This window comes from Panicum virgatum, chromosome 4K (assembly GCF_016808335.1).
Source record: "Panicum virgatum strain AP13 chromosome 4K, P.virgatum_v5, whole genome shotgun sequence".
Lineage (NCBI taxonomy): Eukaryota > Viridiplantae > Streptophyta > Magnoliopsida > Poales > Poaceae > Panicum > Panicum virgatum.
This window is the reverse complement of record NC_053139.1, coordinates 41,383,765-41,410,378: the sequence shown is the minus strand read 5'-3', so window position 1 is coordinate 41,410,378 and position 26,614 is coordinate 41,383,765. Positions and strand designations below refer to the sequence as shown.

At 44.3% G+C, this 26,614-nt stretch overlaps 1 protein-coding gene and 1 long non-coding RNA gene across 5 annotated transcripts; both read right to left on the bottom strand.

Moving 5' to 3' along the window:
- Positions 1-85: 85 nt before the first annotated feature.
- On the bottom strand, positions 86-26,474 carry LOC120704101 (cytochrome b561, DM13 and DOMON domain-containing protein At5g54830-like). Of its 4 annotated transcripts, none has more exons than XM_039988354.1 (3): positions 23,908-26,416; positions 22,811-22,881; positions 86-771 (listed from the first exon to the last, which is right to left on the bottom strand). In XM_039988354.1, the coding sequence occupies exons 1-3, from the start codon at positions 26,322-26,324 to the stop codon at positions 731-733; spliced, it is 2,529 nt and encodes an 842-aa protein (XP_039844288.1). In that variant the 5' UTR covers positions 26,325-26,416; the 3' UTR covers positions 86-730. The 4 variants fall into 4 exon arrangements, with proteins under 4 accessions (XP_039844288.1, XP_039844286.1, XP_039844285.1 ...); XM_039988352.1 differs by lacking the exon at positions 86-771 and adding an exon at positions 22,009-22,725 and having other exon boundaries at positions 23,476-26,411; XM_039988351.1 differs by lacking the exon at positions 86-771 and adding an exon at positions 22,009-22,725 and having other exon boundaries at positions 23,506-26,411.
- LOC120704103 lies at positions 1,486-4,512 on the bottom strand. The gene is made up of 4 exons (XR_005687455.1): positions 4,364-4,512; positions 4,196-4,258; positions 4,026-4,109; positions 1,486-1,527 (listed from the first exon to the last, which is right to left on the bottom strand). It is a non-coding gene; the product is annotated as an uncharacterized LOC120704103 (long non-coding RNA).
- Positions 26,475-26,614: the final 140 nt, after the last annotated feature.

Here is a 26,614-nt window from a genome sequence, read left to right as displayed (position 1 = left end):
TTGGTGGCTTAATATGATATGGGGTTGCATTCATCACAATTGGATTCCCTGCGGCTGCTTGATGTGGGCACATTTAAGCAGGTGGACCAGAGATTATTGATATGGGATTGATTTCTGGGGGGCTCAGGAACCTAACTATGGAGTATGGAGACAGTTAAGCATTCAGAACTGCAGGATGCCATGTGGAGTGACGACAAGCCTCGGAGGTTGGTCTGCTTCATGCCAAAGTTTAGGCTGCCTATCCATTTTAAAAACATGAAAGGTTCACTTGTGCAGTAGAACTCAGAAGTAACAAGCTGAGATTCTAGGAAAACAAGCTCAGATTCTAGAACATAGCTCACAAGCAGCCTACACTGAAACTGTCTGATGAACTTGCACATATTGTGTTGTCGTCTGTTTGATGTGTCGTTATCGTGCTACTGTCCTCGCACTAGCAGACAAATTCCTATTATAATCCGGTCGTACTTCAGTTTGCAATTTTACAGAGCATGCTTGCAGGGTATGCATTCAGGTACAACCTTATCACCACTTTCTTCTTAATTAAATGAAAAGATCATATCAACTATGGACAGTATTTGAACGAATATGGGTATAAGCATAGGCAGGCTCTCCTCACCATATATGCCGGGTGCATCAGGTTGCCAGGTCCACAGATCATGCACCATGTTGGCAATGCGTTGCAGGGACCATCTCCATCAAATGAGGCAGCGGGCCGGAGTGGACTCAGCAATCATGGCAGTGGAGGAGATGATGGTTCAGACATCAGACAAACTGAAATGCAGGTCCGTTTCGTCAGCAAAAGTCAGGTTCGGTAGAAAACATGGCTGGGTCAAAAGGGGCCTTGCTAGTTTGCGGGCAACCGTAAGAAGTTGGATCGCACGGTCGATTCTCCGACCATCATTTTCTTTCCATATTTGGAAAACATACCGATTCCTCCCACCACCCGCCCTAGCGGGAATATTAAAATTCCCCTTTTGTTTAAGCGGCTGGAGCAGCCAGAAAATTTGAAATTCCCCTTTTCTTTTAGCAGCTGCGAGCGGCCAGCCCGCCAAATAGAATTTCCGTTTCCTTTTAGCAATATTAAATTTTCTTTTATGAAGCTAAACTTTTTCGGGACCATGGGAAAATGGGTATTGATTTGGCTGGGGGGTGTAACATAAAAGTTAGTTTCAATCAGAAAAATATTAAAACACGATATTTTTATTTGTACGTCCAAAAAATAAGCTGATGGTAAAAAAATAGTACATGAAACAAAAGACCATTCATTCATGTAACCTCTCTGTGTGAGACCAAAAATAAATACAGTCATCAACAAAGCACGATGTTTTTTGAGAGAAAAAATATAAAATATAACATCTTCTTCCAATGTTAGCTGATGACAAAATCACTTTTTGCTGTACCTGTAAGTGACAAGATATATAAAATTTGTCATGAAATAAAAAGGAATGGATAAAAATGAAGAAAAAGTAGCATAATTTTTTATGCTTGCCTTTTCATCCTTGCTGTGTAGTTGTCCAACTTGATTCCCTAAAAAAATAGAAGCAGTATGAGGTAACATTCAAAGTGTAATATTAGCATTATGAGATTTTGCTGCTAATTATCTAGGTCAATGCTCCACTAGTACAGTTAGCAGTTAATTAGGTCAATGCTCCGAAAATGTAGCTAATTTAATGGTCCTGACCCTTCTGAATATTTGAAAAGTTTGGATTCGAGTAGAATTCAGTATATGGCCTTGTTCAGACGGGGCATGCATGTATAGGGCCTTGGTTTCTGTAGAATTCAGTACAGTTGCATGCTTACCCCCGCTGATTGGTAATCAATTAAAAAATATAGTCAATAAATTGTATATTCTAATGGAGTAGTTAAGAATTTATGTGTATAATATTAGTGTATGAGGTAATCAAATCACTGACAGTCTGCATGATGAAAAAAAAACATATGGTGGTTCTGGTGGACACTTCTGCTATAATATACAACTAAAATGACAGCGATAGAGATAAATTTCTGATTAGCTGCTAGTGCTAATCAGTTGGGCCGAGTATGGCAAGTTAACGAGGTGGGGCCTAATCAGTTGGGGAGATTATGGCTAGTGTAAAAATGATTGGCCCTAATCAGTTGGGTCGTAGTATGATAGTATGACGTGACTGACCCTAACCAGTTAGCACAAGAATAGAAGTATTACGTGACTGACCCTAACCAGTTAGGACGAGAATAGTAGACGTGATAGACCCTAACCAGTTAGGACGAGAATGACAGTATTATGTGACTGACCATAACCAGTTATGACAAGAATGGCAGTACTACGTGAGTAACCCTAAAAGGAAAGCATGTCATCCATAGTATATAGTAAAAAGCCATTTTTAAAAAAGTAAATGGTCATGGAGTCGAATCCTAAAAAAATCCAGAGCACCCTAACTCGTTGGGCCGAGTATGATAGTATGACGTGAAGTATATGGTCTCAGTGAAGTACGAAGAAAGACAAAACAAAAAAATGTTGACAAAAATATTGTACTATTGGATAAAATTGATTGGGCAAAAAAATTTAATGATAAGAAAAATAATTTAAAGTAAACTTTTTGATAGCAAAAAAAGGTGATGACAAAACTTTTGGGTATAAAATATAATTAACAGAAAATATTAAGACAAAACTTTTCCAGGAAACATTTTAAGAAAAATGAAACAATTTGGAAAAGATATTTTTCTAAAAAAATAAATAGAAAAAATATTAGTTGAAACAAAAAAGATGAGAAACAAATAAAAAAGGCTGGGCAAAAAAGATATATAAAAATTTTGCTTTAGAAAATTATAATGATGAAATTTTTTAAAATAATTTTTTTTGAAGAAGCATATTGTCAACAAAAAAAAGAGCAGTACAAAAAAATTGAGAAAAAAACTTTATACTAAAAACTCTTACTTAGGAAAAAAATTTGAAAGTAAATATTTTTTGAACAATCATATATTCTCAACAAAAAAACATTTCGTACGGGAAAAAAGAGATGATGACAAAACTTTTGAGGTAAAAAATATAATTAATGTAATTTTTTTATTTTATGATTTTGCAGGAAAAATTAGGGATTGAAAATTTTTCAATGATAGAAAATTTGGATAGAAATTTTTTCAAGAGGTAAGATGAAACAAATTGTATAAGGAAACTTTTTAAAGTAAACTTTAAAGAAGCATATTGTCAAAAAAAAAGAGCAGGACAAAAAAGAGTTGAGGATAAAATTTTTTTGTAGAAAATTTTAATATGAAATTTTTTTTGAATGTAAACATTTTTTGAACAAGCATATATTATCAACAAATAAACATTTCGTATTGGGAAAAAATAGATGATTAGAAAACTTTTGAGGTAAAAAATATAATTCAACTAAAATTTTTGATTTGATGATTTTGCAGAAAAAATTAGAGGGAGAAAATTATCAAAGAATAATTTTATTAAAAATATAAGATACATAGAAAATTTGGAAAAAGAAAAAATTTTCAAGAGGTAAGGTGAAAAATATTGTATACTTTTTTGTGGAAAAGAATGATAAAAATTGAATGAAAAAAACTTTTGAAAAAAAAGTGTGTCCGTAAAAATTAATGAATGCATAAAATTTGGAAACTTATACTGACCCTAACCAGTTAGCACAAGAATTGAAGTATTACGTGACTGACCCTAACCAATTAGGACGAGAATAGCAGTATGACGTAATTAACCCTAACCAGTTAGGATGAGAATGACAGTATTATGTGACTGACCATAACCAGTTAGGACGAGAATGGCAGTACTATGTGAGTAACCCATTCAGAAGCTGGCATCGCAAGAATTAAACTGTAGAAGCTTCCTTATGCAATCCAATTAATTAATAAATTAAGTGTGACCAGTTGGTGAAAATGAGATCAGATGGTTCATATGCTGGGCAAAGGTATAAGCGCAAAAACAAAAATTCCACACATGATAATCTAGCTGATAATCTGTCAAAAATTCATAACTGACAAAAATGAGATAGTAGGGAGTTGTGCACTACACACATCTAGCTCACCTTGATCATCCCCCCCTAAGGACTCATCAAATGAATCACTGTCATCCTCATATTTCCTTCTGCTTGACCAAACATTCAACAGTTCTACAACAAGCAAAAAATATAGTTGTTTAGTAGGGGGGCTTGCTTAAATAAGAAATCGTATAAAAAATGTGGATAAAGTATATTACCATTGCGAACTCGGTGCTAAATGTACCACACAGATTTATAGACTCTAGTATATCAACTTTGAACTGTAAGAAAACAAAGGAAAGTAAAGTAATCAATACTATAGGGGCCAAATTATCTGAAAGCATTGCAGAAAAATAAAATGCACTATTATTAAAATTGGCAAGCACCTTGTGTCTATTTCCACACATATAAAATTCTACAGCAGTAAAACAATGGCCTCTTTGTATTAAACAACTGGCAAGACAACAAGGTTAAGTAAGGTATTACTGGATCTAATCAGCAAGCAACTAAACTCATGTCACTCAGTAAGACTGATTAGGAACATCATCAGAGTATATGAATAGTATTGCATCCAGCATGAGCATCAAAAACCATGTATGACACTGACATGTAACCTAGGTAGGAAATGTTCAGTGCTTAACATGTATAAATTCTCTGGTAAAAGAAATTCTGCATTGCTAAGAACTAGTCATTCTTGTTTAACTGAATTCATGGCTTCAAGTTCCAGAAAACATGAAATCTGATCAATCCAGAAAACAACGTCCAACCAAGTATAACATTGTTCAATACAGAAAACAACGTAACAGGTGTAACACCCCGGGTGTTTGCACAATAATTAAATAAGTGTCCGCACAGTAATGGTGTAGGTTTGCTTTGCATCATGTGCTTGAAATGCTTAAAAAGGATCTTTTTGTAATTATGAAAGGGTATATGTGTAATTATGATTTTATGCAAGGTCCTTTCTGCAGTTGTGTTGAATAGGTTGTGTAATTATAGTTTTAGTGGAGGGTGTTTGTGCAAAATTTCAGTGCATTTAATGCATGGTAGTCAATTTTGCTTAAAGGTCTACATTTGAAGTGAAATTGCTTTGAAAAAGACAAAATTCCTGGAATTCAAAAATCCTTCAACGATTTTTAATTTTAACTCTTGAATCTTTGGTCAAATAAATTTTTGCACAACATAAAAGTTGTAGATCTTGAAAAGTTGAACAACTTTCATGTTGGGCACTTTTCCATTTGAGCTTTGGTTTAAAAGTTATTGCTTGTTTACAGAAAGGTCCCTGGAACTTTTGGAAATTGCAAAATCGCCCTTATGACCATCTCCCCCTCTCTGCTCTGCTTCTCGCCGCCGGCCACCGACAGCGCCGCCCGCCGACGCCTTCCCGGCTTTCCCGGCCATCAATTCGCCGTGCGCTGGCTCCCACGCGTCGCCGGCGAGCTCCTCCCCCTCCTGTTGCCTCGCGCTGGAGCCCCCACCCCTCGCCACGCGCCCCCGCCGAGCCCAGAACCTCCCCGGTGGCCGCCACCGCGACGCCGCCGTGGAGAGCCCAAACCCGAGGCCCAGCTCTCGATCTTTCGCGCGCCTGAGCACTACAAGAAGCCCCGCGCTCTATTCCCCTCCTCTTTTAGCCAGTTCCCTAACCCCACGCCCCAGAACGCCGCCGCCGCTCACCCCGAACGCCGGCGAGCTTCACCCCGCCGCGGAGCCGCCACCCCAGACCCGCTCTACCCCTACAGCCCCCACCTTTAGCACCGCCTCGACCTCGCGCAGCTCCCAGGCCACTTCCCCTCGCCTGAACCTCACCGGAGCACCCTCGCCGTCGCTTGCCTCCGCCGCCGACCCGCCCTGCTCCGCCGAGCCGCCGCTTCCGAGCCCCTCCGCGCAACCCTAGGCCACCCAGAGGTGCGCCTTGCACCCGTGAAGCTCACGCACCCCTCCCCTCTCGCCGCCGGTGAGCCCCTCGCCGGGAAACGGCCGGTCAACCGCCGCCTCCCCTCTCTGACCCGGCCCAGGGACCTCGGGTTGAAAGGAAAGAAAACCCAGGGGGTTATTTGCATAGGCCTAGACTCAGATGAATAGTGCCAGTAGGGGCTGCTTTGTAATATTTTCAGTGAACTTTGAAATTCTAGATCAATTCATAGAAAATTCGTAAAATAGCAAATCTTGATGTTTTGGAATCCTTTTGAAGAGCTCTATGCAGTAGAACCATAATATGTTAGGCTTTAGTTGCAAGTTTTTGCTGTATAAATGGTTTTGTGTCACTAGATAAAGAAATACTAGATGTTTAATCTTTTTCTTATCTGGTGCTTGAAAGCTAATATTGCTATGAAATTTTGGTGGTAGTTTACTTATGTAACACTAGCTTTTCTATAAAAATTTCATGGTCAGTTCTCTTGTGTAGCTATTTATTTGTTTTAATCTTTGTTTAGTACACTTTATTTATGGTAAATAGTTTCTGTTTGTAATAAATCATGATTTTATTTTGACATGTTCTTTTTGAGTAGTTTAGTTTGTCCAGGAAGTTTAAGCTTCAGTTCATGGCTAGATCAGTAGTTAAAATTGATTTTTGTTAAACTGATGTCTGTTTTGTTTATTTTCTCAGAATAAATTCTATGTAGATAAAATCATGAAAAATTCACAGTAGCTAGATCATCCCTGTGTAGATCTCATGTTAAATTTTGAGCTTCTGATCTTCTTTAGTTTGACCTGTGTAATTCTTGCTTGTTCTAGATGTTATCGTAGTAAATGATTTTTTGTGTTTAAATGGTTAAATGTCTTGGCATGATTTTTACAGGGTAGATTACTTTGTTCACGTTCTGTTTAGGGTAATTTTGGTAGATTTTAGTACTATTTGTACTCTGATTTGTTAATTTATTTACAAACCATGACTTACTTGTATAGGAAAATCACCACCACTCATTTTGTGAAGTTAGTTAACTTCTTTTGTGCTGTTGATCATAATGCCTTGTGTAGTTAAATTTGTTATTTAACTACTCTATAAACGATTACCCATGTTTGTTTTTAATGTTGTTCTTGCATTGCATATAGACACGACTGCCTTATCGGACGGGACGTACGAGCTGATCCCGGAATCTGACGGAGGTGATCTCGAAACTCAAGTGAACACTGCGGAACTAACTGAAGCCCCGAACCAAAGTTCGGAAGAGCCTAGCGCTGAAATAGTTAGCAATTACCGAGAAGGCAAGCCCCGGACATAACCTATATTTCAAATTATTATCATTTACTGTTGTTACTTACTTGTGCATTTACAGTTCTTAGGATTTGAATTGAAAACCCTAGATGCATGATCCTAGGAACCTATGTACTGAACACTAGACCTGAGTTCGACTATCTGCTAAGCTTATAGGAACGGTAAAAGTCGAGTGATTGCCTGTCACTCGCGAGCTTTATAGGAATTGCTTGTTTACTTTCTGTTATCAATATAAGGACGACGGACGGGGTTGTGTTCGATATTATGTCCTATGTGAGACCCCGTCTGTGTTGATGAACTTGCTAAGGTCGCGGTGTGTGGTAGTGCTGGTTAAGTTTTTGAAAGTACTAGTCACATGCCGTAAATATGGTACGCGGCAAGCCTAGTAGCCGATTGGACCGGGGAGTGGATATACCTCCCACTCTCTCAGTAGGGATAGGTTTTATTATATGTTGCGCAACACTACGACTTCTAGGGACAAGGTTCGGCCTTGGAGCCCTGTAGTCGGGGAGAGTGGCACTATCCACAAGCCGGAAAGAAAGGTTAACGGTTGTTTGGGAATGACCCGACGGTATTCCAGACGTGTGTGCTAGGTTACCCTTGCAAGGTTGAATTTCGATTCAGAATCGTCCGCCTCTCACGATGAAATGAGACTGCTTGATCTCTTTGCCACACAGAGTAATAAGAGCAACAATATTCTTATTAATCTTGATGCTTGCTTAGAAGTTCCACCATGTTTGGTTAGTAGATGCTTACATAGAATGGTTAATCAACTAGAATCTTGAAGCTAAAACTTGAAAGTAAGGACCTACTCTTTATTGCTTTTCAGCAAAGGAAAACCAGAGCCTTACAAATGCCTTGCATAGTCTAGCTAAGGTGGGCTACTTATACCCGTTGTCGGTTAAGTCTTGCTGAGTATTAGAATACTCAGCCTTGCTGTTGAAATCCTTTTTCAGGTATGAGTTTTGAGGATCAGATCGCTAGCTTGACCTATCCTTGCGCTTTGCCTCCTGGCTGGTCCGTAGAATGGGATACGTCTTCGGCCGGCAATGACTATGACGAGTGATACCCGGCTTGGGCTAGCTTGATATACTTTTGGCGACGTGTTGTAGAAATCGTGTTTCATCTTCCGCTGTTTAGACTCTGAACTTATAATTATGTTTTGTAGAACTGTTTTACTTAAGTTGGTTTTGTAATAATGGTTTGAACTATTTTGTAATCACTACTGAACTTGCCTGTGTTGTAAAATTTGTGGTTGTAATATCTCTGGACTCGCCTTCGTGCGAGGTATGCTTGTTCGATCCGAGAATCGGTGGTTGTATCGGGACGTTACCCGACAGACCAAAAATTGTTCCGTTTGAAGTGCGTTTAAGCTAATGTTGCCTTTATGGTGATGGTTTACGCACTTGAGCCGGGATAATTTAGGCGGTTCTGCCACAGCTGGCATCAGAGCTACAAGCATATACCAGAGGTGTTGGAACCTTAAAAATCGTTTTCCATATAAAATTGGAACCATAAAGAATTTCGGAAAACTACGTTGGATTCGTTAAGAGTTGTGTTTAGAACGTAAAGTCCTAGGGAATTTATGGGAATTACTAGGTGGTTATTTTTTTGTATGGTTTATGTTATCTGACTTCCAGCACTTTACATTTTGTCAAACCATACTCACAAGCAACTCTTAATTCTTGTAACGACGCACCTACGTGAGGTAAGATGGTAAGGATCCTCAGTCAGCTGAGGGAGTCTGACCTTCCCGTCGGTGATGCGAGCCGAACGCTGCCCTCAAGCAGTGGCTTACTTGAGGTGCTTCCAATATACCGACTATTAGTTGACTATATTGGGAGTAAAGTGTACTCAGTCAGCTGAGGGAGTCTGACCTTCCCGTCGGTGATGCGAACCGAACGCTGCGCTCAAGCAGTGACTTACTTGAGCTGCTGCCAATATACCGATCTCGGTCGACTATATTGGGAGTAAAGGAACAAGTGAATACGCCACTAAGTAGCGTATGTTAACGTTGGCCATACGGCGGAAATTGTATGGCTGCCGCTTCTATAGTGAGCGGTAATGTCTGGGAACGCTTTCATGAGTGCTGGCATGAAAGGTTCATTGGGGATATATATTTATGTTCTGTCAATCTTCTGCAGGAACACTAACCGCGATTTGTTAAGATAAGAACGGTTAGAATGTATCGACTAGCTATATAGGGAGAGCCGTATTTATGTATACCACCGTGCTAACCCCGTAAGCCCAACCATAGTGGGCAATTGTCTATCTTGTGAGGACGGTTAGGAAGTGCATACATATTTGGTTGATGTTTAATTGGTTCATAATATTTGCAGTTGCTACATGAGCTTGTTAAGGAATTTCTAGTATGAATCCTTATAAGATAAGTGTTAGTGTGCTTAAACCATGAGTGAGTGAAACTCTGATTTTAGAAGCATACTTGTAAAATAGCTGGTACTCTCCAACCTTTATCTATTCCATCCTGGAAATGGGAGGACATCAGTATGGATTTTATCGTTGGTTTACCCATTACTCCTCATAGGCATGATTCTGTTTGGGTAATCGTTGATAGACTCACCAAGACCGCTCATTTTATTCCAGTACACACCACTTATTCTGCCAAGAAGTACGCAGAGATTTATCTCGATCAGATTGTTCGTTTACATGGCATTCCAAAGACGATTATTTCTGATCGTGGGCCTCAGTTTATAGCACGTTTCTGGGAGCAAATGCAGGAATCCCTTGGAACAAAATTGATTCGTAGTTCGGCTTATCATCCACAAACAGATGGGCAAACTGAACGAATCAATCAAATCCTTGAAGACATGTTGAGAGCATGTGTTATTCAATACGGCAAGAATTGGGTTAAGTGCCTAGCACTGGCAGAGTTTTCATACAATAACAGCTATCAATCCAGCTTGCAAATGGCACCATTTGAAGCATTATACGGTCGAAGGTGTCGAACTCCTTTGAATTGGTCACAAGCTGGAGAACGCAAAATTTTTGGGCCAGATTTAGTTTCGGAGGCAGAGGAGCAAGTCAGAATTATCCAGGTTAATCTTAAAGCAGCTCAATCAAGACAGAAAAGTTATGCAGACAAAAGGAGAGATCCTTTACAATTCGAGGTAGGAGACTTTGTATATTTGCGAGTATCTCCTACTAAAGGTGTTCAACGCTTTGGCTTAAAAGGAAAATTAGCACCCCGATACATTGGACCATTTGAAATTATCGAAACTTGTGGACCCGTTGCCTACCGACTTCGTCTTTCATCTCAGTTGGCCGCCGTTCATGATGTCTTCCATGTCTCACAACTTCGGAAGTGCACCAGGGTACCTACTGAAATCCTTGAACCACAAGATATCGAAATTGAATCCGATCTATCTTATACGGAGTATCCAATCAAGATTCTTGACACAAAAGAAAGAAGTACTAGAAGGGAGAAAGTTAAAATGTACAAAATCCAGTGGAATCAGCATACGGTAGAAGAAGCTACTTGGGAAACTGAAAATTTTCTTCAAAGAAACTTTCCCGACTTTCTTAGAACCAATCCAGGTACCAATTCTTTGCACCCTTTTCTTCCTGTAATCTCGGGACGAGATTCCTTTTTAGGGGGGAAGGCTGTAACACCCCGGGTGTTTGCACAATAATTAAATAAGTGTCCGCACAGTAATGGTGTAGGTTTGCTTTGCATCATGTGCTTGAAATGCTTAAAAAGGATCTTTTTGTAATTATGAAAGGGTATATGTGTAATTATGATTTTATGCAAGGTCCTTTCTGCAGTTGTGTTGAATAGGTTGTGTAATTATAGTTTTAGTGGAGGGTGTTTGTGCAAAATTTCAGTGCATTTAATGCATGGTAGTCAATTTTGCTTAAAGGTCTACATTTGAAGTGAAATTGCTTTGAAAAAGACAAAATTCCTGGAATTCAAAAATCCTTCAACGATTTTTAATTTTAACTCTTGAATCTTTGGTCAAATAAATTTTTGCACAACATAAAAGTTGTAGATCTTGAAAAGTTGAACAACTTTCATGTTGGGCACTTTTCCATTTGAGCTTTGGTTTAAAAGTTATTGCTTGTTTACAGAAAGGTCCCTGGAACTTTTGGAAATTGCAAAATCGCCCTTATGACCATCTCCCCCTCTCTGCTCTGCTTCTCGCCGCCGGCCACCGACAGCGCCGCCCGCCGACGCCTTCCCGGCTTTCCCGGCCATCAATTCGCCGTGCGCTGGCTCCCACGCGTCGCCGGCGAGCTCCTCCCCCTCCTGTTGCCTCGCGCTGGAGCCCCCACCCCTCGCCACGCGCCCCCGCCGAGCCCAGAACCTCCCCGGCGGCCGCCACCGCGACGCCGCCGTGGAGAGCCCAAACCCGAGGCCCAGCTCTCGATCTTTCGCGCGCCTGAGCACTACAAGAAGCCCCGCGCTCTATTCCCCTCCTCTTTTAGCCAGTTCCCTAACCCCACGCCCCAGAACGCCGCCGCCGCTCACCCCGAACGCCGGCGAGCTTCACCCCGCCGCGGAGCCGCCACCCCAGACCCGCTCTACCCCTACAGCCCCCACCTTTAGCACCGCCTCGACCTCGCGCAGCTCCCAGGCCACTTCCCCTCGCCTGAACCTCACCGGAGCACCCTCGCCGTCGCTTGCCTCCGCCGCCGACCCGCCCTGCTCCGCCGAGCCGCCGCTTCCGAGCCCCTCCGCGCAACCCTAGGCCACCCAGAGGTGCGCCTTGCACCCGTGAAGCTCACGCACCCCTCCCCTCTCGCCGCCGGTGAGCCCCTCGCCGGGAAACGGCCGGTCAACCGCCGCCTCCCCTCTCTGACCCGGCCCAGGGACCTCGGGTTGAAAGGAAAGAAAACCCAGGGGGTTATTTGCATAGGCCTAGACTCAGATGAATAGTGCCAGTAGGGGCTGCTTTGTAATATTTTCAGTGAACTTTGAAATTCTAGATCAATTCATAGAAAATTCGTAAAATAGCAAATCTTGATGTTTTGGAATCCTTTTGAAGAGCTCTATGCAGTAGAACCATAATATGTTAGGCTTTAGTTGCAAGTTTTTGCTGTATAAATGGTTTTGTGTCACTAGATAAAGAAATACTAGATGTTTAATCTTTTTCTTATCTGGTGCTTGAAAGCTAATATTGCTATGAAATTTTGGTGGTAGTTTACTTATGTAACACTAGCTTTTCTATAAAAATTTCATGGTCAGTTCTCTTGTGTAGCTATTTATTTGTTTTAATCTTTGTTTAGTACACTTTATTTATGGTAAATAGTTTCTGTTTGTAATAAATCATGATTTTATTTTGACATGTTCTTTTTGAGTAGTTTAGTTTGTCCAGGAAGTTTAAGCTTCAGTTCATGGCTAGATCAGTAGTTAAAATTGATTTTTGTTAAACTGATGTCTGTTTTGTTTATTTTCTCAGAATAAATTCTATGTAGATAAAATCATGAAAAATTCACAGTAGCTAGATCATCCCTGTGTAGATCTCATGTTAAATTTTGAGCTTCTGATCTTCTTTAGTTTGACCTGTGTAATTCTTGCTTGTTCTAGATGTTATCGTAGTAAATGATTTTTTGTGTTTAAATGGTTAAATGTCTTGGCATGATTTTTACAGGGTAGATTACTTTGTTCACGTTCTGTTTAGGGTAATTTTGGTAGATTTTAGTACTATTTGTACTCTGATTTGTTAATTTATTTACAAACCATGACTTACTTGTATAGGAAAATCACCACCACTCATTTTGTGAAGTTAGTTAACTTCTTTTGTGCTGTTGATCATAATGCCTTGTGTAGTTAAATTTGTTATTTAACTACTCTATAAACGATTACCCATGTTTGTTTTTAATGTTGTTCTTGCATTGCATATAGACACGACTGCCTTATCGGACGGGACGTACGAGCTGATCCCGGAATCTGACGGAGGTGATCTCGAAACTCAAGTGAACACTGCGGAACTAACTGAAGCCCCGAACCAAAGTTCGGAAGAGCCTAGCGCTGAAATAGTTAGCAATTACCGAGAAGGCAAGCCCCGGACATAACCTATATTTCAAATTATTATCATTTACTGTTGTTACTTACTTGTGCATTTACAGTTCTTAGGATTTGAATTGAAAACCCTAGATGCATGATCCTAGGAACCTATGTACTGAACACTAGACCTGAGTTCGACTATCTGCTAAGCTTATAGGAACGGTAAAAGTCGAGTGATTGCCTGTCACTCGCGAGCTTTATAGGAATTGCTTGTTTACTTTCTGTTATCAATATAAGGACGACGGACGGGGTTGTGTTCGATATTATGTCCTATGTGAGACCCCGTCTGTGTTGATGAACTTGCTAAGGTCGCGGTGTGTGGTAGTGCTGGTTAAGTTTTTGAAAGTACTAGTCACATGCCGTAAATATGGTACGCGGCAAGCCTAGTAGCCGATTGGACCGGGGAGTGGATATACCTCCCACTCTCTCAGTAGGGATAGGTTTTATTATATGTTGCGCAACACTACGACTTCTAGGGACAAGGTTCGGCCTTGGAGCCCTGTAGTCGGGGAGAGTGGCACTATCCACAAGCCGGAAAGAAAGGTTAACGGTTGTTTGGGAATGACCCGACGGTATTCCAGACGTGTGTGCTAGGTTACCCTTGCAAGGTTGAATTTCGATTCAGAATCGTCCGCCTCTCACGATGAAATGAGACTGCTTGATCTCTTTGCCACACAGAGTAATAAGAGCAACAATATTCTTATTAATCTTGATGCTTGCTTAGAAGTTCCACCATGTTTGGTTAGTAGATGCTTACATAGAATGGTTAATCAACTAGAATCTTGAAGCTAAAACTTGAAAGTAAGGACCTACTCTTTATTGCTTTTCAGCAAAGGAAAACCAGAGCCTTACAAATGCCTTGCATAGTCTAGCTAAGGTGGGCTACTTATACCCGTTGTCGGTTAAGTCTTGCTGAGTATTAGAATACTCAGCCTTGCTGTTGAAATCCTTTTTCAGGTATGAGTTTTGAGGATCAGATCGCTAGCTTGACCTATCCTTGCGCTTTGCCTCCTGGCTGGTCCGTAGAATGGGATACGTCTTCGGCCGGCAATGACTATGACGAGTGATACCCGGCTTGGGCTAGCTTGGTATACTTTTGGCGACGTGTTGTAGAAATCGTGTTTCATCTTCCGCTGTTTAGACTCTGAACTTATAATTATGTTTTGTAGAACTGTTTTACTTAAGTTGGTTTTGTAATAATGGTTTGAACTATTTTGTAATCACTACTGAACTTGCCTGTGTTGTAAAATTTGTGGTTGTAATATCTCTGGACTCGCCTTCGTGCGAGGTATGCTTGTTTGATCCGAGAATCGGTGGTTGTATCGGGACGTTACCCGACAGACCAAAAATTGTTCCGTTTGAAGTGCGTTTAAGCTAATGTTGCCTTTATGGTGATGGTTTACGCACTTGAGCCGGGATAATTTAGGCGGTTCTGCCACAGCTGGCATCAGAGCTACAAGCATATACCAGAGGTGTTGGAACCTTAAAAATCGTTTTCCATATAAAATTGGAACCATAAAGAATTTCGGAAAACTACGTTGGATTCGTTAAGAGTTGTGTTTAGAACGTAAAGTCCTAGGGAATTTATGGGAATTACTAGGTGGTTATTTTTTTGTATGGTTTATGTTATCTGACTTCCAGCACTTTACATTTTGTCAAACCATACTCACAAGCAACTCTTAATTCTTGTAACGACGCACCTACGTGAGGTAAGATGGTAAGGATCCTCAGTCAGCTGAGGGAGTCTGACCTTCCCGTCGGTGATGCGAGCCGAACGCTGCCCTCAAGCAGTGGCTTACTTGAGGTGCTTCCAATATACCGACTATTAGTTGACTATATTGGGAGTAAAGTGTACTCAGTCAGCTGAGGGAGTCTGACCTTCCCGTCGGTGATGCGAACCGAACGCTGCGCTCAAGCAGTGACTTACTTGAGCTGCTGCCAATATACCGATCTCGGTCGACTATATTGGGAGTAAAGGAACAAGTGAATACGCCACTAAGTAGCGTATGTTAACGTTGGCCATACGGCGGAAATTGTATGGCTGCCGCTTCTATAGTGAGCGGTAATGTCTGGGAACGCTTTCATGAGTGCTGGCATGAAAGGTTCATTGGGGATATATATTTATGTTCTGTCAATCTTCTGCAGGAACACTAACCGCGATTTGTTAAGATAAGAACGGTTAGAATGTATCGACTAGCTATATAGGGAGAGCCGTATTTATGTATACCACCGTGCTAACCCCGTAAGCCCAACCATAGTGGGCAATTGTCTATCTTGTGAGGACGGTTAGGAAGTGCATACATATTTGGTTGATGTTTAATTGGTTCATAATATTTGCAGTTGCTACATGAGCTTGTTAAGGAATTTCTAGTATGAATCCTTATAAGATAAGTGTTAGTGTGCTTAAACCATGAGTGAGTGAAACTCTGATTTTAGAAGCATACTTGTAAAATAGCTGGTACTCTCCAACCTTTATCTATTCCATCCTGGAAATGGGAGGACATCAGTATGGATTTTATCGTTGGTTTACCCATTACTCCTCATAGGCATGATTCTGTTTGGGTAATCGTTGATAGACTCACCAAGACCGCTCATTTTATTCCAGTACACACCACTTATTCTGCCAAGAAGTACGCAGAGATTTATCTCGATCAGATTGTTCGTTTACATGGCATTCCAAAGACGATTATTTCTGATCGTGGGCCTCAGTTTATAGCACGTTTCTGGGAGCAAATGCAGGAATCCCTTGGAACAAAATTGATTCGTAGTTCGGCTTATCATCCACAAACAGATGGGCAAACTGAACGAATCAATCAAATCCTTGAAGACATGTTGAGAGCATGTGTTATTCAATACGGCAAGAATTGGGTTAAGTGCCTAGCACTGGCAGAGTTTTCATACAATAACAGCTATCAATCCAGCTTGCAAATGGCACCATTTGAAGCATTATACGGTCGAAGGTGTCGAACTCCTTTGAATTGGTCACAAGCTGGAGAACGCAAAATTTTTGGGCCAGATTTAGTTTCGGAGGCAGAGGAGCAAGTCAGAATTATCCAGGTTAATCTTAAAGCAGCTCAATCAAGACAGAAAAGTTATGCAGACAAAAGGAGAGATCCTTTACAATTCGAGGTAGGAGACTTTGTATATTTGCGAGTATCTCCTACTAAAGGTGTTCAACGCTTTGGCTTAAAAGGAAAATTAGCACCCCGATACATTGGACCATTTGAAATTATCGAAACTTGTGGACCCGTTGCCTACCGACTTCGTCTTTCATCTCAGTTGGCCGCCGTTCATGATGTCTTCCATGTCTCACAACTTCGGAAGTGCACCAGGGTACCTACTGAAATCCTTGAACCACAAGATATCGAAATTGAATCCGATCTATCTTATACGGAGTATCCAATCAAGATTCTTGACACAAAAGAAAGAAGTACTAGAAGGGAGAAAGTTAAAATGTACAAAATCCAGTGGAATCAGCATACGGTAGAAGAAGCTACTTGGGAAACTGAAAATTTTCTTCAAAGAAACTTTCCCGACTTTCTTAGAACCAATCCAGGTACCAATTCTTTGCACCCTTTTCTTCCTGTAATCTCGGGACGAGATTCCTTTTTAGGGGGGAAGGCTGTAACACCCCGGGTGTTTGCACAATAATTAAATAAGTGTCCGCACAGTAATGGTGTAGGTTTGCTTTGCATCATGTGCTTGAAATGCTTAAAAAGGATCTTTTTGTAATTATGAAAGGGTATATATGTAATTATGATTTTATGCAAGGTCCTTTCTGCAGTTGTGTTGAATAGGTTGTGTAATTATAGTTTTAGTGGAGGGTGTTTGTGCAAAATTTCAGTGCATTTAATGCATGGTAGTCAATTTTGCTTAAAGGTCTACATTTGAAGTGAAATTGCTTTGAAAAAGACAAAATTCCTGGAATTCAAAAATCCTTCAACGATTTTTAATTTTAACTCTTGAATCTTTGGTCAAATAAATTTTTGCACAACATAAAAGTTGTAGATCTTGAAAAGTTGAACAACTTTCATGTTGGGCACTTTTCCATTTGAGCTTTGGTTTAAAAGTTATTGCTTGTTTACAGAAAGATCCCTGGAACTTTTGGAAATTGCAAAATCGCCCTTATGACCATCTCCCCCTCTCTGCTCTGCTTCTCGCCGCCGGCCACCGACAGCGCCGCCCGCCGACGCCTTCCCGGCTTTCCCGGCCATCAATTCGCCGTGCGCTGGCTCCCACGCGTCGCCGGCGAGCTCCTCCCCCTCCTGTTGCCTCGCGCTGGAGCCCCCACCCCTCGCCACGCGCCCCCGCCGAGCCCAGAACCTCCCCGGCGGCCGCCACCGCGACGCCGCCGTGGAGAGCCCAAACCCGAGGCCCAGCTCTCGATCTTTCGCGCGCCTGAGCACTACAAGAAGCCCCGCGCTCTATTCCCCTCCTCTTTTAGCCAGTTCCCTAACCCCACGCCCCAGAACGCCGCCGCCGCTCACCCCGAACGCCGGCGAGCTTCACCCCGCCGCGGAGCCGCCACCCCAGACCCGCTCTACCCCTACAGCCCCCACCTTTAGCACCGCCTCGACCTCGCGCAGCTCCCAGGCCACTTCCCCTCGCCTGAACCTCACCGGAGCACCCTCGCCGTCGCTTGCCTCCGCCGCCGACCCGCCCTGCTCCGCCGAGCCGCCGCTTCCGAGCCCCTCCGCGCAACCCTAGGCCACCCAGAGGTGCGCCTTGCACCCGTGAAGCTCACGCACCCCTCCCCTCTCGCCGCCGGTGAGCCCCTCGCCGGGAAACGGCCGGTCAACCGCCGCCTCCCCTCTCTGACCCGGCCCAGGGACCTCGGGTTGAAAGGAAAGAAAACCCAGGGGGTTATTTGCATAGGCCTAGACTCAGATGAATAGTGCCAGTAGGGGCTGCTTTGTAATATTTTCAGTGAACTTTGAAATTCTAGATCAATTCATAGAAAATTCGTAAAATAGCAAATCTTGATGTTTTGGAATCCTTTTGAAGAGCTCTATGCAGTAGAACCATAATATGTTAGGCTTTAGTTGCAAGTTTTTGCTGTATAAATGGTTTTGTGTCACTAGATAAAGAAATACTAGATGTTTAATCTTTTTCTTATCTGGTGCTTGAAAGCTAATATTGCTATGAAATTTTGGTGGTAGTTTACTTATGTAACACTAGCTTTTCTATAAAAATTTCATGGTCAGTTCTCTTGTGTAGCTATTTATTTGTTTTAATCTTTGTTTAGTACACTTTATTTATGGTAAATAGTTTCTGTTTGTAATAAATCATGATTTTATTTTGACATGTTCTTTTTGAGTAGTTTAGTTTGTCCAGGAAGTTTAAGCTTCAGTTCATGGCTAGATCAGTAGTTAAAATTGATTTTTGTTAAACTGATGTCTGTTTTGTTTATTTTCTCAGAATAAATTCTATGTAGATAAAATCATGAAAAATTCACAGTAGCTAGATCATCCCTGTGTAGATCTCATGTTAAATTTTGAGCTTCTGATCTTCTTTAGTTTGACCTGTGTAATTCTTGCTTGTTCTAGATGTTATCGTAGTAAATGATTTTTTGTGTTTAAATGGTTAAATGTCTTGGCATGATTTTTACAGGGTAGATTACTTTGTTCACGTTCTGTTTAGGGTAATTTTGGTAGATTTTAGTACTATTTGTACTCTGATTTGTTAATTTATTTACAAACCATGACTTACTTGTATAGGAAAATCACCACCACTCATTTTGTGAAGTTAGTTAACTTCTTTTGTGCTGTTGATCATAATGCCTTGTGTAGTTAAATTTGTTATTTAACTACTCTATAAACGATTACCCATGTTTGTTTTTAATGTTGTTCTTGCATTGCATATAGACACGACTGCCTTATCGGACGGGACGTACGAGCTGATCCCGGAATCTGACGGAGGTGATCTCGAAACTCAAGTGAACACTGCGGAACTAACTGAAGCCCCGAACCAAAGTTCGGAAGAGCCTAGCGCTGAAATAGTTAGCAATTACCGAGAAGGCAAGCCCCGGACATAACCTATATTTCAAATTATTATCATTTACTGTTGTTACTTACTTGTGCATTTACAGTTCTTAGGATTTGAATTGAAAACCCTAGATGCATGATCCTAGGAACCTATGTACTGAACACTAGACCTGAGTTCGACTATCTGCTAAGCTTATAGGAACGGTAAAAGTCGAGTGATTGCCTGTCACTCGCGAGCTTTATAGGAATTGCTTGTTTACTTTCTGTTATCAATATAAGGACGACGGACGGGGTTGTGTTCGATATTATGTCCTATGTGAGACCCCGTCTGTGTTGATGAACTTGCTAAGGTCGCGGTGTGTGGTAGTGCTGGTTAAGTTTTTGAAAGTACTAGTCACATGCCGTAAATATGGTACGCGGCAAGCCTAGTAGCCGATTGGACCGGGGAGTGGATATACCTCCCACTCTCTCAGTAGGGATAGGTTTTATTATATGTTGCGCAACACTACGACTTCTAGGGACAAGGTTCGGCCTTGGAGCCCTGTAGTCGGGGAGAGTGGCACTATCCACAAGCCGGAAAGAAAGGTTAACGGTTGTTTGGGAATGACCCGACGGTATTCCAGACGTGTGTGCTAGGTTACCCTTGCAAGGTTGAATTTCGATTCAGAATCGTCCGCCTCTCACGATGAAATGAGACTGCTTGATCTCTTTGCCACACAGAGTAATAAGAGCAACAATATTCTTATTAATCTTGATGCTTGCTTAGAAGTTCCACCATGTTTGGTTAGTAGATGCTTACATAGAATGGTTAATCAACTAGAATCTTGAAGCTAAAACTTGAAAGTAAGGACCTACTCTTTATTGCTTTTCAGCAAAGGAAAACCAGAGCCTTACAAATGCCTTGCATAGTCTAGCTAAGGTGGGCTACTTATACCCGTTGTCGGTTAAGTCTTGCTGAGTATTAGAATACTCAGCCTTGCTGTTGAAATCCTTTTTCAGGTATGAGTTTTGAGGATCAGATCGCTAGCTTGACCTATCCTTGCGCTTTGCCTCCTGGCTGGTCCGTAGAATGGGATACGTCTTCGGCCGGCAATGACTATGACGAGTGATACCCGGCTTGGGCTAGCTTGGTATACTTTTGGCGACGTGTTGTAGAAATCGTGTTTCATCTTCCGCTGTTTAGACTCTGAACTTATAATTATGTTTTGTAGAACTGTTTTACTTAAGTTGGTTTTGTAATAATGGTTTGAACTATTTTGTAATCACTACTGAACTTGCCTGTGTTGTAAAATTTGTGGTTGTAATATCTCTGGACTCGCCTTCGTGCGAGGTATGCTTGTTCGATCCGAGAATCGGTGGTTGTATCGGGACGTTACCCGACAGACCAAAAATTGTTCCGTTTGAAGTGCGTTTAAGCTAATGTTGCTTTTATGGTGATGGTTTACGCACTTGAGCCGGGATAATTTAGGCGGTTCTGCCACAACAGGGGGCATTGTTTTAATGGCGTCAATGCCCCACACACTAACTAGCAACGTCCAACCAAGTATAACATGAAATCTGATCAATCTAGGAAACAACTTAACAGAGGTGACACACACACTAACACTGATAACATAGATGGTGCGTCAGTGCCCCACATAGGCAATTCATCAATCATTTGACGGGCAAACCAAAAACTTACTTGGATCCATCAATGATAGCCTTGCACACCTCCCCTGCCAACAACACAGAGATCAGAAATGCATTAGGCATGGGGAACAAAAAAAGACAACGAGGTGGAAGGCTCACGAATCGCAAGTGTACTATGCTAGCAAATGTCTGGGGTCCCTTGCTTGTTGCGTCAGCGGCTCAGCGTTGGCCTGCCAAGCTACCACCGTGCCTACTGCCTGATCCAGCCATAAGCACTGCGCATAGAGTCGGAGCAACCAACACCGCAGGATCCGCCGCCTACAACGCCATGCTCCGACCACAGCTCATAGGAAGCGGCCCGCTCACGTCGCATCGCCCTCTCGCGGTCGAAGCTTGTCACATCCGCCTTCGCTTCTGTGAGATCCACGCCATCCCCAGCTCCATCTCCATTTCCAGCACTGGAGCGTGTCGAGGTCGAGCCCGAGCCGCCTCCTCGGCGAGCAGCAACGAACGATGGGCGCGGATCGACTTAGCTCTTGGCGGCGCCAGGAAAACCTAGGTGAGGGAAGACAATAGAGGAGGAATAAATGGATAGGAAACGAGAGGAAGAGGTTGGGTGTGGGGGGTAACCGCTGGACGTTCGCGGCGGAGTGCGCCGCCGACAGCGCTCGAGCCGCCTCCTGGCGGCGCCGCTGTAGATCGGGAGGAGGGAAGGGAAGGAAATGGGGAACGCGAGAGAGGAGGAAAGGGAATGGCAAATGAAAGAAAAACTAGGAAAAGGAAACAAGGACACATGTGGCGGACGGTCGGTCGGATCGACCGTAACTAAAGTTACGTCCGGTCGATCGTAGAATTAGCATTGGGGGTCAAAAGTGCTTGGGATGGGCCCGTCCAGTATTGTCTTTTGAGCCAGTATTATGACAGGCTACAAGCAGGCTAAATCTTATATGGAGGAGAGAAGAAAGCGGGCGTTTCATCAGCCGCCGGCTCAAGTGGACGCATGCATCTCTGCAGGTGGGCCCGCTTGCAGCTCGCAGCGAGCGCAGCAGCAGGCGCATGCGCATGCATACAGCTGGCAGGCGGGCGGGATTATTAAACCTGCTGCTCTTAGATCTGGGGCAGGCTATCCATTCTGCGACTCCAGTTCAGAAATGAGTCTCGAACTACAATTACAGTCCAGGATGCAGGAGAAGCAAAGCTAACATGGCAGGAGCTATTATGATTCTTATCATCTGCAATTCACATATACATTTAACAGTTGTCAGGGTAAAACATTACAACATATCTTAGGAAATAAGATTTCAGAGTCACTTGGCTTTCTATGTCTGGAACACCCAGGGTGATTTCCTTTAGGAATTAGGACCACTAGATCCTAAAACACACATGCACATTTGCCCTTCCTTGAACCATGGCTAAAACTGATTCCAAATGTGTTGCTGCCACTGCTTCCAGGCTCTGACATATAGAGCACAGTATTGTTGAAGCATGGAAGACCATCAGAGGATAGCCTCCCTTTATCTGGCCCAGTCCTTCCGAGGCTAAGCTTGGGCTTTGTTTCTCTAATAATGCTATCAACAGTTTAGACGCCAGAAACCCAAACTCCAGAGCAGCATATGCATCCACTTGAACCAGAAGAACTTTCCCGTTCGTTGTTGGGCCATACAAAACTCAGCAATGCCTGGACTTGTGCAACTGCAACATGTTGGCCACTAAGCTTCATGGCAAAGACAAGACCAAAGACCCTTCATGGCAAAGGACAAAGGGACTCATGTAACATGCTGCTGATTTTGTCCCTTCACCAGACATCACCTAACCCTGGTGTCTTAACAAGGTGGCAAGCCAACCAACAAGGGATCCAGATCTGACGGAGTGCCAACACCTAACTGAAACAATATGGACCTAACATGCAGGTTGACGTCGATATCACCGAACACGATATAATACGAGGGTAACAGCTAAAGGGGGGGAATAGTAAGTAGCGTACCTGCTCTGTTTTCCTTGAAGAAGATTGGAGCCAACTCATCGTTGTAGTGGACGATCTTCAGGGTCAACAACCTGCAACACGTTAGTGGAATTGCAAGATAAGTGGACAACCACTTTCAAACAGACCTGCTTGTCACGGTAGCAAAAGGGAAATCCATGTTTTGGCTGATAAGGGTGAGTACGAGTATGGATGTAAATGTATTTCTGGTCATTTGGCCAATTTGAACAGGAAGCAAAAAATGCACCAAAGCATCAGGTTGGCGTATATTGCCATGAACCTAATGATTAAGAATGTGAAAAATAGCACAACAGACAACTGTAGCCACTAGCCACAGATAAATTGTGGATCACTAGTTCCACTACAGTACAGGCGCTGCGATTTCATTGGATGGTTATTTTTAGTTCCAAGTAACATATAATGTATACTAAACCATAATATATAACAAATCACAATATCATCTAAAAGATGTCAGGACTCCATATACAAAAATGGTTCATAAAATTCTCAGGATCTTTCAAAAATAATTGTATCCTCTTTCGGTCTCAACTATACCAAAATTGTGCAGATACATACATGGTCGCTAAGAAGTTAGGAGATTAAAGACAAGAGGGCCTAATAAGCTCCGGAAAACAAGAAAAATATATTCTACACCATGTGGTAAATACCTCTCAAGAAGTCAAAGATGGGAATCTCACCATTTCCTTATATCAAAAAAGAATATGAACTGAACCCTCTTTTATCCTGAGAAGTATATCATCTGCTTGTTCTACCTATAAAGAATTTGAACTAAAATCCTTTTTTTTTAATCGACATGTATACTGAAAAGAGTATCTCATCCTTTAAGTGGCTCAAGCTGTACTTCCATAGGCTCAGATGATGAATTAGATTCCATTTTACTGACTACCCTGTCTGATTGCAAAAGATCAACTGTATCATCTTCCTCGGTGTTGCCAAGCACCCATTTTCCTGAAAGGCCATCAGTGCCATCTCTTCTCCGCTTAATCGCCAAGTACTCAAAATAAGCCGTTACCAAAGCAATGCTTAAAAACCATAAGATTAGCCCACAAGTAAGTCCCTTGATGTTCTTACTGCCATACCTGTGCCCAAGATGCTGCAAGCCTGTGAAGAGAGCCACGATACCAGCAAGGGCAGCAGACCTCCCGGTAAAAAGATGCAGATACTCCCAAACGATCCTATTTCTTGATGACGGTTCTCTATTCTCAGTTTTATACGGTCTAAGATACGCATTTATTGGCTGCGCACATGCGAATGCAAACGCTACCGCACCAATTCTAGCATGTCTGGACTTGAAAGAGAAACCTCGGAGCTCAGCAACTGCAAACAGAACGCCCAAGAGCATTACTGCTGTGCCTGAATACTGCAGATAGATGTGGGCCTGGAACCAGAGATCGCCTTTCAGATGTTTCAGGTATCTCGCAGCCATGATCCCCCCTGGGAACAAAATAGCCCATGCCACAAACATCATAAACCCATGAACAGCAAGCACCGGGCGCAGATCCTCCACTGCCTCAGCCAAACCGCTCAACAGAAGAATCCTGATAGGACGATTGCTTGTGTCCGAGTGCATGTTCTTCAAACTCAGGGGGCCTGATGACCACTGAGCACCCATTGCCCAAATGACCTTCAGAGGAGTGGTCGGGTCGATCAAGTTCTTGCATTCCACCCTTCCAATGCACGAAGGTGTTAACGGACGAGTGAACTCAAATATGATGGCGCCATTTTCCAACCGGCATCTCTTGTGTGTAACATTCTCGTGTGTTTCGTGCACACTCATCCCGTCCTTCCCGTCGATCCAGTAAGATTTGACATGCCCCTTGCCATTGCCGTCGACCCACCCAACATAAGCATAGCTGTTCACCATTGCGCTACCGAAGCCGATTGCAAGGTAGCCACTCTTCTTCTCACCTCGCGCAGCAATGTTAATGGAGTCGCCAGAGAGAGTCCAGAAGAATGTCACCTGCTGATCGTCCAGTAGCACACTGTTGTTGTACATGTCGCTGAGTCCTCCATCAACCACCTGAATTTTCCAGCCCATCTTCTGATCGTACAAGGATTGGTAGTACACCAGGTCCGGCGTGTTCCGGTCGGGCAACCAGACGAGCTCCGTCGGTGTTGCCGGCACGCCCTCCGCCTTGGGTCCGCCGGCGTAGATGACCTCGGGCGTGTTCCTGGACGTGGCGTTGCCGCCGACAGGGTCAGACGTGATGTACAAGGGCACGTCGTGCCCGGCCTCGACGGAGAAGGTGACCGGCACGCCGCGCTCCACCTTGAGCAGGGGCGCCTCCTTCTTGTTGATGTAGAGGACCTTGTCGGGGTTGGGCGGGTTGGGGTAGTGCAGTGCCGGTCCCACCGTCACGACCAGCGGCGTCTTGCGCTCGGACGTGATCCTCGCCTGGTCCTCCTTGTCGTCGGCGTCCAGCGGCCCTACGCACCCGCTGCCGGCGTCCGACAGCTTGAGCTTGGCGAAGGCGAACGCCGTGCCGGCGGACGCGCTGCCGCGGCTCACCAGCGGCAGGTAGTACGGCCGGAGCGAGTCCGGTGGCCGCAGCAGCCCGATCGCCCAGACGACGGTCATGTTCCGGGCGGCGTTCACGGCGACGTCGTGCTTGCTGTCCTTGGACACCAGCGGGCGCGAGAAGCGCACGAAGGAGACGCCATCGCGGCGGTGGCCGTAGACGAGGCGCGTGTCGTTGGCGAGGGCGGCGGAGCCGTTGCGGCCGTAGATCGTGTCCGGGCAGACGCCCTCGACCGAGCCGTCCTCGCGCAGCAGGCACTCGCTGTTGTTGGTGACGTAGTAGTCGTCGGCGAACGGGAGGCCGTCCTCGGTGAAGCCGGCGACGACGAGGTCGGCGCCGATCACGGACGCCTCGGCCACGCCGGGCTGCGCCCACCCGAACGCCATGTAGTACTCGGACCCGACGGCCGCCTCGAGGCCGATGTCGACGGAGTTGTTCGCCTCGTGGAGCGTCCACCGCACGCGGAAGCGCGGGGAGAGCTGCGCGCAGGAGTCGAGCATGGTGGGCGCCGCGGACGCGGAGGAGGATGAGGGATCGGAGGAGGCGTTGGCACCGGCGGAGAGGCGGACGAAGCCGAAGAGGGAGGAGGTGAGGGGGTCGTAGGCGGCGAGGACGGGGACGCGCGGCCAGGAGACGCCCGGGAGGAGGCGGAACACGAGGGACTCGGACCGGAAGGTGCGATCCAGCGGGTCGGCGGCCGCGGGCTCGCCGCGCGCGAGGGCGTCGAGGTCGGTGCCGTCCGCGCGCCACCACCGCGCGGAGGCCGATCCCGGGAGGAGGTCGAGCGCGGCGACGCGGAACGAGCAGCCGTCGAGCACCTCCATGCGGCCGCGGAGCTGGTGCTGCGACATGCGCAGGTCCGCGCGGTACCCCTCCAGGCTCGTGTTCACGCCGCACCCCGCCGACGCCGCCGCCGCCCCGGCGAGGAGCGACGCGAGGCAGAGGATCGCGAGCAGGTGGAGGGCCGCGGGAGCCATGGCCGGCGCGGCTCGGCGCGGCGCGATCGGCGTGGGCGCGCGCGCTCTCAGGGGAAGGGCGCGGCGAGGCGGGGCGGCGGCATGGGAGGCGGGGCGTGTTCGTCGGGGCGGGGAGGCTAGACGTGGTGATGGGGGTAGCGGAAGCGGTTCCTTCCGGGCGGGTTCGATTTTTTTTTTTTTTTGTTCCGTGCGCGGTTTTCCGTTGGTGCCCGGTGGGACCCACCCACATTTTGGTGGGTGGTGATCAGGTTCACCAAACCGGTGGGAACCGGTCCGGTTTGATCGGTTAC